Consider the following 12,570-nt stretch of genomic DNA (forward strand, 5'->3'; position numbering starts at 1 on the left):
AAATCATAACAAGCTTCAGGTAATAGGGAGAATGTATGTTTTCATACAGCGGAAGGTAATGGGTTGAGAGTAAGTGGTAAAATTCCATATACTTGGATGCTGTCATTTGAAATACTTAATGAAATGTTGAATTGACAAGTAAAATTACTTGGCCACTTAATAGGTTAGAATATTTTTCCTCAATATCCCTGTTACGTCAGTCTGTCACTTACAAGTTAAGAGTCTTTCTATCTTATAAGAAGACATTATTCTATAATCTCATTACAGTATTATGTAGATTTGACAGTGTAAAGGGAAGAGCTGGGCAACCCATGCTAAGTGGTCCTAAGTCATCAATGTCCAATACAGACAGATAAGGATTGCGGTGGGCAGACATGCATCTTCTTGTTTATCTAGGAACAGACTATGTGCTCTTGTGACATAAAATGAGAGGGATTCTGCCCCCAGATCTCTCTTTCTCACAGAGTCCATCCCTGGCTTCTCTGTCTACAATGACAGAACTCTCAGCCCCTGATCTCCCTACATCCCTCCTGATTTACGTATCACTCTTTAGCATGATACCTCTTTACTGCTGTCCTGTTTAGCTTTTATTGTCCATCCTCCTTCACCAGAGTGTAAGCTCCAAGAGGCAGGGCTTTCTCTGGTTTGCTCACTGCTATAGCCCAGTACCTTCCACACTGCCAGCCATTGTGTAGGCACTCTGTAATATGTGTGAAATGAATGGATATGAACCAAGGTTGTATCTGTTACACTGGCTTGATTTAAAACAAAAGAAAAGAAAGAAACTGGGCCCTCCGTACTCTATGAGCCGGGCAAAATCACATAGCTGGCTGGGGCCCAGCTGTGACTGTGGTCCACGCGTCTAGCATTCTTACCTAACTCTACCCCACACTGGATAAAATGCTCATCCTCCCTATCCATCTCTTTTATGTGGCAGACAGAAGAATGACACCCAAAGCTGCCCTTACCCTAATCCCCAGAACCTGTCCAGATGTAACCTTACCTGTCAAAAGGGATTCTGTAGATGTGATTAAGTTTAAGGTCTGAGATAGGAGGATGATCCTGTATTATCCAAGTGGACCCAAACTAAGTACCTGAATCTTGAGAAATGGACACCTTTCCTGGATTCTGTGTACCATGGCTGGTTTGGAGATGTGAGAGCCACATGCCAGGGGAGCACAGAGACTTCTAAGGAAGCAGCTCCCCACTGTCAGCCAGCAAAGAAAAGGGGACATCTGCCCTGTAACCTGTGGAACTGAATTCTCCTAACACCTGAATGTGCAAGGAGACACATTCTCCCCCAGAGCCTCCAGAAAGAGACGCAGCCCTGCTGACACCTGGATTTTCCCAGTGAGACCCATACCAGACTTTGGACCCTCAGACTGTATGACAATACATGTGTCTTGTTTGAAGCAGTTACATTTGTAGTAATTTGTTATAACGGCAATAGCAAACTGTTGCTGTTAAGAAAACATGATGTTTTTCTAGTTCCTTTGTTTTGGATAATAACTATTCAGAGAATTCGTGTAATTACTTGAGTTCATTGAACAGAAGAGAAATTGTTGACACAAATGTGTAATACTTGTAAGGAGAAAATTGAATAATTGACATTTATTCTGGGTTCTACAAGAAACATTCTACGTGTTTAGGAGGATGTTTTAACCTTTTTCAGAATTAAAAAGAAGGAAGGATGAATAGTTCCATGATAGCAGATGGTGACTGTTAAACTGTGAAACTTATGCCTGGAATACTCAGGAAGAACTTAGCAGAAAAGAGTGACAATGCGGGAAGACTAGGGATGATGTAGGAAAGGAATAAGTGTGAGGGGAAGTAAAGTAACCCCCCTGCCAGGTAGGGACATGATCAAGTATATATGTTCCGGTGAAAGAAGAGGATGGTGGGAGAATGTTGTCTGAGGTGGTGCCATGGGAGGATGGTGCTTCTGACCTTTTTGGTTGGGATTGGGGAGGCTGCCTGAAGGTCACCCCACTCCCTTTAGGTGGAGACAGGAGGCTCTGAAGCCATGCGTTGAAGCAGCTCGATGATGGGTAGCTGCAGGTCTCCCAGGGCTTGGTACACCTGGCTCTGAATACACAGCCTGGGGTCTTGATATGGTTTGTCTGTGTCCCCCCCCCGCCCAAAATCTCACCTTGAATTGTAGTTCCCATAATTCCCATGTATTGTGGGAGGGACCCAGTGGGAGATAATTGAATTGTGGGGATGGTTTTCCCCATCCCATACTGTTCTCCTGGTAGTGAATAAGTCTCACAACATCTGCCTTTCACCTTCCACCATGATTGTGAGGCCTCCCCAGCCACATGGAATTGTAAGGCCATTAAACCTCTTTTTCTTTATAGTTTACCCAGTATCGGGTATGTCTTTATCAGCAGTGTGAAAATGAACTAATACAAGTCTACTTCCCAGTATCTGGATATTCTTTAGATGGAGGGGATGGGAGACAGAGAGAAAGAGAGAGGTTGATTAAAACTCAAGTTAGAGAAAAGTGCATGGGAGAGCATGAAATACTAAACACTGATGATTTTCACCTCCTTTAAACTTTGCTCCATGTTGTATTTTCTGTCTGTTTTTATCATTAACTCATTTGTTCTGCTACTTAATAGTTGAATTTTTTTTAAAATGCCCAGTTTTTCATTATCCACTAGCTGACTGATGCTGTTTGTTACAGACAGCGTGCCTACATACCTGAAAATCCAACTAGAAACCTGTAGCTTAGAATGTGTGTGTGTGTGTGTGAGAGAGAGAGAGAGAGAGAGAGAGTGTGTGTGTGTGTGTGTGTGTGTGTATTTTGAGGTCTTTTTGAATCTCCTCAAGGATGGTTACTTGTTTTATGAGTGTCCTGGTGATCATGTCTAGGCCTGTCATTTCCTGACATCGTCCTCTTGGACTGATTATTTTTGAGTCTCAGTTTTCTCATCTCTGAAATGGAATAATTCACACAGTAATACTAACTAGTGTTACTGTGCAGAATAAATAAGATAAAGCATGTGAAAGTGTGTTTTAAATGGTAAAGCCCTTTATGCATGCTGAATGGAGCCAATATTTCATAAATAATGAACAAATAATCCATACACACCCCTGCTCAGCGCCCTTGTATGAATCTGTCATGATATTTTAAAGCCATGTTCAGTCACAACTTTCTTTTCTTCAGGCTGAATAGGACTTACTTTTTCTTATCAATGTTATTCTTTAACCCCTTACTTATCACCTGTCTTCATGAACAATGTGCTAATTGATATCTGTAATACTTCAGGAAATGGTTGCTGCTGAGTTCTTGCCACCTTTAGGCATTTGATTTTACAGCTCATCATCATAAGCCTTCTTTTTTAAAATAAATAATTTTGTATGATGATTCATACTTAATTTATCTTAATGAGCTTCACCTGTAGTGGCATGGAAAATCACTCGTTTGAAAGCTGCAATGCTAGTTGATTGTTTTCCTGGAACCCTTGCGGACTGTGTGGTCCAACTCTTCATTTTATTTAGAGTTGAATTTCCACAGAATTTTGAATCTTATGTTCATGAGGATTTAACTCAGTCTTTTCTACTTTATAAACCGTTATAAGACAGATGCAGGCCTTAAGGCATTCCTTTGTTCAGAATTTATTGGTGTCAACCATTCCGCTCCTCCCTTATAGTGACTGTACTAACAAAGGGAAACACAGATGGTGTCTGCTGCTCAACTACTTAAAGGCAGCCTGCAGAGGGGAGACCCCTTTATAGAGTTAACCAGAGCCCCAGGAGGCCTCCCTCCAAAATCATATCTTTATTTCCCATCTGAGAGATTGATTTCCGGGTGCCACACCCAGAAAAATGTTCTCTCCAAGGATGACCCTTTATGTCTGTGGGTCACCAACAGATCAAAACCAAGATGAGATCAGTTCCTGCAAATGCAGATAATTTAGGGGATGGAAAAGAGTCATGGAGGGGTGGTACACATCCACCTAACCCTGTCATTGGTGGGCTCTGGAACCTTTGGTGAGTCTCAACTTCTTGGAGCCTTGGTTTCTTCATCTTTAAGATGGATACCTTCAGAACAAGGCCAAATGAAGTATGTATGAAAGTATTTCATCAACTCTTAAGTACATACCAGATGTGCATGGTCACCTTCAAGTGCCTCCACTCTCCAGACATCCATCTCTTCATACTGTTCATTATTTTGCATGATTCCTTCCTGATTCCTCTCCTGGTGTGCCGCTCTACAGAGTATCCCCCGAGTGTCAAGTGTGCGCATTTTGCATACCAACTCATTCATTTCGAGTTCCAGATTTTGTTGTGGGCTGTTTTTCTTTAGAAGCATGCATGCAACTAGGAAATCCAAACACATTTTAATGTTAGCCTTCAGCAAAGCATAACTAGGGAGGTGAGCCCCTAGGTTAAAAGAAAGTCATATGCAACCTCCATGGCTGAGCTAAAATGATGTGTAAAAAAAAAATTAACAGTGCAGTGACGTGGTGGAGTTCCACTACTTCCCTGAATTGGTACGAATCATTGAATTCTTCATGTTTAAGACTGATACACAAGTGTTTTCCAAAAGGGTCTTTTGACACGTGTGAATGCTGTAGGATAGAGGTACCCAGGAAGCCTTTCCTGCGCAGTAGTGTCCCTGGCCATCTTGAGAAAATTCTGCCCTGTCTCTATTGCAGTGATGTCCTGAATTTCTTCGCATGTGTGAGAATGCTCTTAACAAGATCCTCTCACATTTAGCCTTGTGAAGGTGAAATAAGAACTGAATTTGAGATTGGTCATTATCTTGGAAAAACTGAGGAAGATAAATTTGAATCTGTCTTTGAATTTCAACTATACCAGCAGGTTCTGTATAAACAGTTAGAGTCTCATTAAAGTCCACAGTAAACTTTAAGCATAAATGAAACTTGTTGAGAATTTAATCCCTAAGGAAGCTAGGCCACATAATTTTCTAAACACCTCTTTTCTATAAAATGCAAAATGAAGAGAGTCAATCAGAACATGTCGAGAATGCGCACCTGGCAGTGTTTTATACTGTTGCTATAGGAAGACACTAGCTCTCATTTTTATCATTGTGTATTTAGTAAGAACACAAATCAGTGGTTTCACATATGTCCAACATTTAAAGTGCTGTACCAAGTGATAGGGTGTGAAAACTACACCCCTGCTTTCCACATCAGCGTTCTCAGCCACAAACACTGCACTCCTGGCAGTAGGGACCCAGACTATTCCCCAGATAGTTATTTCTTGTGACAGCTGTCTATCCTTTGTAAGAATTTGAGCAGCATCCCTGGTCTCTGTTCAGTAGATGCCAGCAGGACACCACCGCCCCCCACCCTCTACCCCAGGTTATGACAGACACATTGATAAACGTCCCTGGGGGTAAAATCACCCCCAGCTGAGAACAAGTGCTGTAGACGTGTTGAAGTTCATTGGCAAGGTGAATTTCACTGGGAATATTGTGAGGTGAAATACACTAAAAGCATATGTTTAGGCATAATATTTTATTATATGACCTTAGAATGTCAGTCTTTATCTCCTTTCTTAGGAAATCCTATTTGCCTGCAATAAAATGGCAGTAAGCTGACTACAAATAAGAAAAGCTACTTAGCTCTTAACTATCTAAAGCTAATTTCCCCACTAAACTTGGTTTGATATACAAATCATCAGTCCATATAAAGGGAGAGTCAGCTATGACAAAAACAAATACATTTATTTGGAGGAGTGACAAGTATTTTCCAGTTCACTGCACTTTTCATATCATTCAGGAGGATTCTTACTGTTATTATCTGTAGGAAAGTAATTGGATAGCATTTTTCATCAAAATATCTCAAAATAGTTCCAAGCATTAACTTGTGAACTCTACATTTTACTTTGACACGGGGGAAAAGAAAATAAAACAAACCGTAATTCTAAGGTTAGTGATTTTTTTGCAGTTCACATGTCTCTCTGCAGAATAATGAAATAAATTATTATATTTATGGAGTGTTTTTGGTTCTTTAAAGACCTCTAAGTACTGTAATTTCACAATATGTGTGCTATCCACAAATTGCTCTAGTTATTGCTTTGTGGTGTGGCATTTGCTGAATAAGTTCATTAAATAGCTACATTGTGCTTGCAAAACATACCTAGGGTCTGTGATTATTTTTTTTAAAGTGTAGCCAATTGCTGATAATGCTGGGTTTAGTTAGGGTGAATGCAGTTACCTTAACCGTAAACAACCTTTCTCTGAAGCCAATGATGTTATTGCTACCAGTGGGCTGAGAAGGTTGGAGTTGAAGATGCCTGCTTTCTGTCCTCTCTCTCCTATTGATTTATTAAGTGATCTTCACCAAATCACCCAAGGTGCTACTCACTCCTGCTTTGCCTCTTTGTGAAAGAAGCATGATTGCTGTAATGTCACAGTATTGCATTATGTGGGCCATTTAAAGTTGAGATTTTGAGAAGAATGTCGTGATGCGGGCATGTCCGCAATGACATTTTGTAGAAGGTTGACAGACCTTGTGTGAGGTTATTATTATGCCTTGTAATAAATAAATAAACAAGCACATAAAAAATAAATACAAGTGCCTGCTTTCCTTTGAGAAACAGTGCTGCAAACTAGCGTGCTTTCACTATTTCAATAAACAAGCGATTGAGATAGATGTGTATAAAATTGACCAAAAGATGAAAAAAAGACTCATTGTGAGAAATCTGAAATGTTTATGTTGGCTCTGGTAAAATATACATTTTATATTAAAATAAATTGGTGCCGGGGGCAGTCTCAACCATGTATTAGCAGAGAGATCTTTGAGCAACTTTATCTTTTTGAGACAGGGCCAAGAAATAATTAAATTAGACAGTATATTTGAGGCAAAGTCTACTTCATGAGTGTATGACCTGTGCATTTGCACATGGCTCCACTATCCAAAGGGCCTCACCATTGGTTTAATGCTCTGCTGCCAACATCTCAATATTCTCCATACTTTATGAACAAGGGGCCCTGCATTTATTTTATTTTGGACAGGACCTATAAATTATATAGCTGGTTCTGGCACCTTGTGCCAGCATGGTGCAACAGAACCCTTTCACACATGGCTATTTCTTACCTTCTTTCCTGCTGGAGTCCCTGTGTTGTGCTGTTATCCTTGAATTTGCCACTGCTGAAACCTGAGGCCCCAGAAACTTCTTTGGGCATTTGTCAGGAGCCTGTTGCTATAGGAGCTGTTACAACCAGGCCTGTGCCTTTGCAACCAGCATGCCACCAACAGCACTGGGCAACCTTCTTTAGTCCCACTATTGAGGTAGGTGGAGGAGTGTTGGGTCCATTCACATCACAGAGAAGGGAGAGAAATACCCAACAGATGTTTGTTGAGTACGAGCTCTGCCAAGGGCTGGACATACCAGGAGAGACACAAGTCCCTGTCCTTTCAGTGGGGTTTTTGGTAATGAGGAAACAGGAGACATGTCCAAGGAAGAACCACTGCATAAGAAAGCTATAGAAGTTCCCTGTACATGGTGCAGAAATAAAAATGGCAAGAGTAGGTTCCAGCTGTGTCGGGTTGCAGCTCAAAAGAGGATTTTCCTATGGAAATTGTTATGCTGCTGACTGAATCTGTAATTTAGTTGCCGTTCAGAATAAATAGGCTTTTGAGAGCTGACCCAAAAACCATACCTATAACATTGATTTTTAGAGGAAATGCCTTTTGAGTTCTAAATAATTGTAAATGGATGATCTGCAAGTCAGCATTTGAGCCATAATCCATTTCTGAATAATGTATGATGAAAAAAAAAGTCTCATGAAATCTTTGACAACAAACAGCCAGAGTCTTTCACTTATCAGTTGAAAGATTATAGCTTAAAAAATATTCAGTATCTAATGCTGTATGTTTTCAAATAGAACACTAGTGATTTGGAAACTACACAGCAAAATAAAACATTTACATTTCAGAAAAGCTATCAGAGCCCAACTTCTTATGATGTATGGAATGGTAATTGCCTAAATGACAATCTTTTTCAACTTTTTAAATGGGAGCTAAAGCATAATTGATGTCACTGCTTGCCAGGGTTCCATTACATATCCTGACCACGTCATTGGAACATAAAATATGTCATTCCCTTTGCAAATCCTGGTGACATAAATGAGAACATCTCTGAGCTGTGGACTAACCTCTCCTGTCATAATCAGAGGGCGTTGTTCCTCCAGAAAGTAGGAGTGCAACTGTAACATGGTTTTTACAGTATATGATAGAACATCACAAATAATTTTTCTGTAACCTTTACATACTCAGGAACTTAGACTTACCTTAAATTTTGGTTTATAATAACTTGTGTGTCTACTATAAAAATGCTGATTTTTACCCAGGTGAAGTTGATTGATTCTGAGTGTGTCAACTTGTACCTATCTGTTTAGAGTCTTTTCTGTTATTAAAAGTATTATCTTTTATGTAATTATGTGCAGTGCTGCACTTGAAGTCTGTGGGGCTTATTTATTGAGATTTTGCTAGTCAATACTACATCAACTGTATTGTCTGAATGTTCACGCATGTAGTCATGAGCTGCTTTATTTTATCCATCTAGGTCCTCCTAGCCAGCAGTTTTGTGCCCATTTATGCAGGACTGAAGCCAGTGGAATACAAAGGGCAGGTAAGCTTGTTATAACTGAGGAATTACCTTCCTCCCCATATTAATATGTTTCTTTCGAAACATCCAATTTTATAATTGTTCTAGTGGCTTCAAATCAGTTTATATGTTTTTTTCCTCATAAATAGCTTTGTTTCTCTTTAAGAGGAAAAAAAATACTGGGCCAGTGATAACTTATCATCAAGATCTCGTGAATGGGAATGATTGACTGTGATGCTCTTATTTTCATCATATATATATGTGTGTGTATGTGTATATATATATGTTCTGTTGTTGCTGTTGTTATTAGCAGTGAATGATTTTTTTTCCCCACATAGTAAAGTCCTACTCACAGCCCCTTCTAAGCATGGTTGTACCACCATCAGGGTGAGAAAAGGCTTCAGGGCTCCACACCTTGTCCTCCCCCAGACAATGCAGCATGGGTTCCTTCCAGCCTGCCCTCAGCCCCTCTGCTAGGGGATGACCCACTCCCTTCCAAGGGTCTCGACTTACCCAGACACATTGATCACTGTAAGGCCAAAACCCATTTTGTTTGAGGAGAGTGCTCCTCTCTTGGAGCTGGCACTTAAGACAGGATGCCAGTTCTTTTAGGGAAATTTAGACATGGGAATGCACCTAAAGTCTGCGCTGAGTGTGACCCAGCTTCCTTCTGTGATCTACACAGAGTTTGTTTTGAGTATTCACCATTCTATCCGAGGCAGCTCCCCCATTGCGTGGACACAGGTTCAATATGAGCATTTTATTCTCAAATATGGTGTCTGTTTCACACATGTCACAGATATATATTTTATAACCAAATGTAGTATTTGGTTTAATGTGTTTATTTAACATATGATGGAAACATACATTTTATAATTAATACAATAGCTATTTTACAGACACCAGAGATATGTATTTTCTAATCAAATAGAGTATCTGTTTAGCACATACCAGAGATATGCATTTTATAATCAAATGCAGTATCTATTTAACACATACCAGAAATATGCATCTTATAATCAAATAGAATAGCTATTTAACACATACCAGAGATATATATTTTCTAATCAAATAGAGTATCTGTTTAGCACATATACCAGAGATATGTATTTTATAATCAGAGTTATCTAACACGTACTAGAGATATATATCTTTTAATCAAATATTATACCTATTTAACACATTCCAGAGATATATATTTTATAATTAGAGTAGATATCTAACACATACTAGAGATATGTATTTTATAATCAAATAGGGTATCTGTTTAGCACATACCAGAGATACGTATTTTATAATCAGAGTATCTGTCTAACATGTACCAGAGATATGTATTTTTTAATCAAATATAGTACCTATTTAACACATGCCAGAGATATATGTTTTATAATCAAATAGTGTAGATATTTAATACATATCAGAGATACATATTTTATAATGAAAGTATTTAGCATATATCTAATAAGGTATTTAGCATATATCAGATCAGGCATATATTCAGGATGAATAAGTTACATTTGTTTTATATATATGTAATGTATATTTATTTATTAATAAAAGAGTACATACAAAGTGCTTTAACCATCATTCATTCATTCATTCACTCACTTTGAGGGCCCAGCACCAGGCCTGTGCTTAAGGAATTGATGGTCTCTCAACAAAAGAACTGAGTTTTACAAACCCTTTGGCTGATAGGATCGAGGCAGTGTCTCTGTTCTGATCTCATTGGTCCTCATCAGTGTCTTTCCTTGAGCTTTGCTGAACTTTGGAATTTTTCTTTTCTCTCGTGCAAATCATAATAGGCTTCAGTTAATATGGAGAGTGTATGTTTTGATAGAGCAGAAGGTAATGGGTTGAGAGTGAGTGGTAAAATTCCACATATTCGGATGCTGTCATTTGAAATACCTAATGAAATGTCGAATTGACAAGTAAAATTACTTTGCCACTTAGTAATTAGAATATTTTTCCTCTATGTCCCTATTATGCCAGTCTCTCACTTACAAATTAAGTGTTTCTATCTTAGAAGGAGAGGCAGGTGGTAGAGGCTCCAGGTTCTCTTCCAATATACACTTTCTTCTTCTTCCTTAGTAACAGAATCCCAATTTATATCTGGACCTATGGCTGTGCAGCTAGGTTATATATCCCAGCTTCCCTTGCAGTTAGGTGTGGCCGTTTGTTTTATTGTTGGGCAATGACATGTGAGCCGAATAACTGTGGGACTTACAGTACAAGGAAAGTTGTATACCTTTCCATTTTGCCTGTTGCCCAGAACTTAGATATGATTACTGGAGCTCCAGCAGCTATTGTTCATCATGAGGTCAAGGATCACACCCTGAAGATGGCCAAACAGTGAACTGGAAATACCCAGGTCCTAAATGATTTGAGGAGTCTGCCTTACCATCCTGCCCTCGATATTCCTGTTACCAGAAAAAAAGAAGTAAAACTTTTTTTTTTTTTTGAGATGGAGTCTTGCTCTGTCACTCATGCTGGAGTGCAGTGGTGCAATGTCAGCTCACTGCAAGTTCCACCTCCCAGATTCATGCCATTCTCCTTACTTAGCCTCCTGAGTAGCTGGGACTACAGGCGCCTGTCACCATGCCCGGCTAATTTTTTGTATTTTTAGTAGAGATGGGGTTTCACCGTGTTAGCCAGGATGGTCTCTATCTCCTGACCTCATGATCTGCCCGCCTTGGCTTCCGAAAGTGCTGGGATTACAGGCGTGAGCCACCGTGCCCAGCCTAAAACTTTTGTTATTATTGTATACACCAGAATCCAGTGCTATCTGCTGTAGGGATTCTTACTTCCAATTTTACATGTGAGGAAAATGAGATGTAAAGACGTCAGTCTATTTCACTGAAGTCTCTGAGCTTAGAAGGGGGCAACTTCCCCAAGATAGTCCTTAATGTTTCTATCTTTGCTGTGCCTCTTACTCTGCTTTGCCCTTTAGTTCTTTTCAAACAATGCATTCCTTGTTTTCTTCCTGTCCAGCCCCAGTGCCATGTCGTGGGTGTGTGACAATGTTTAAAAGGGCAATGTTTAAAAGGGCATGAGTGAGGAGTCAGAGTTTCTAGTGAACTTTCCATGATTTGATTGAGTACTTTGGACATGAACATAGAGTGACAGCCACAATTAAACAGCAGGGAACGCACAGGCCCAGAACTGTGAGGAAGATGGAAAGTGACCCACCCAAGCCCCCTGACCCTGGGCAATGTCCCAGGACAGTGTCTTGCTGATCATGTGGTTTCTGTGCATAAGAGGCACATCATAATTACTTGTAGGGTTGAACCTTATGTCTCCTGAAAGCATTCAGTTTTCCTCTGTTGTTTAATGGAGTCTGCAATAAGGGCCTCACGCACATGATTGACAAGAGAGCCACAGTGGCCTCGCATTGTTTATAACACCAGAAAGCGACAATTTAGAAGTACCATTCTCTGCTTAACACTAACTCTCCTTAAGCCTGATCACCTCCCACATTCTAATAGGGTTTCCATGCCGCGTTGTTTTCTAGAATCTTTCCTTTCCATTTTCAGGGAAGTGTGAAGGTTGCTTTAAATGCAGTGTTTTAATGTTAGTATAAGCTTTTTATGTGATTTAAATTATTTAAACATTTCAGTCATGCTGAATGCACCTCTCGTTTTCTAGATTTTCATGTTTTCATAGAGCTCAGGTTTTGATGTATTTGTTGTCTTTGGTTGTTTTTCTGAAGTGACAAAAGTGGAGGTGGCAGAAGGGGAAAAAGAGACTTAGTGTTACTTATGTTTGTGGCATTGAGTCAGGAAAGGCAGACAAAGTGGGACTCGGGAAACAGGGGCAGAGTCTATTCTCTCCACTTGTGACTTTTGTTAAATACACAGACCTCCTCATTTCTACATTGCAGGTATTGCTGGATTTTATTAAGATATATTTGTGGATCCAATATGTGCATTAAAATGTTTTTATTAATCGCTTAGAAGAATCGTACCTTAATAATACATAAGATTAATT

At 39.5% G+C, this 12,570-nt stretch overlaps 1 protein-coding gene across 12 annotated transcripts in view; it reads left to right on the top strand.

Annotated features, from left to right (window-relative positions):
- Positions 1-12,570, top strand: part of LOC105478097 (patatin like phospholipase domain containing 4) — a 251,498-nt gene that overhangs the window by 6,911 nt on the left and 232,017 nt on the right. For all 12 annotated transcript variants that reach the window (XR_011618283.1, XM_071088791.1, XM_024791616.2 and 9 more), the window contains exon 5: positions 8,545-8,610. Coding sequence is in view for 11 of the 12 variants with exons in the window: in XM_071088791.1 (XP_070944892.1) it covers positions 8,545-8,610 (66 nt within the window). In the remaining variant the exon portion in view is untranslated. The remainder of the gene's footprint in view (positions 1-8,544; positions 8,611-12,570) is intronic.

This window comes from Macaca nemestrina, chromosome X (genome assembly GCF_043159975.1).
Source record: "Macaca nemestrina isolate mMacNem1 chromosome X, mMacNem.hap1, whole genome shotgun sequence".
NCBI lineage: Eukaryota > Metazoa > Chordata > Mammalia > Primates > Cercopithecidae > Macaca > Macaca nemestrina.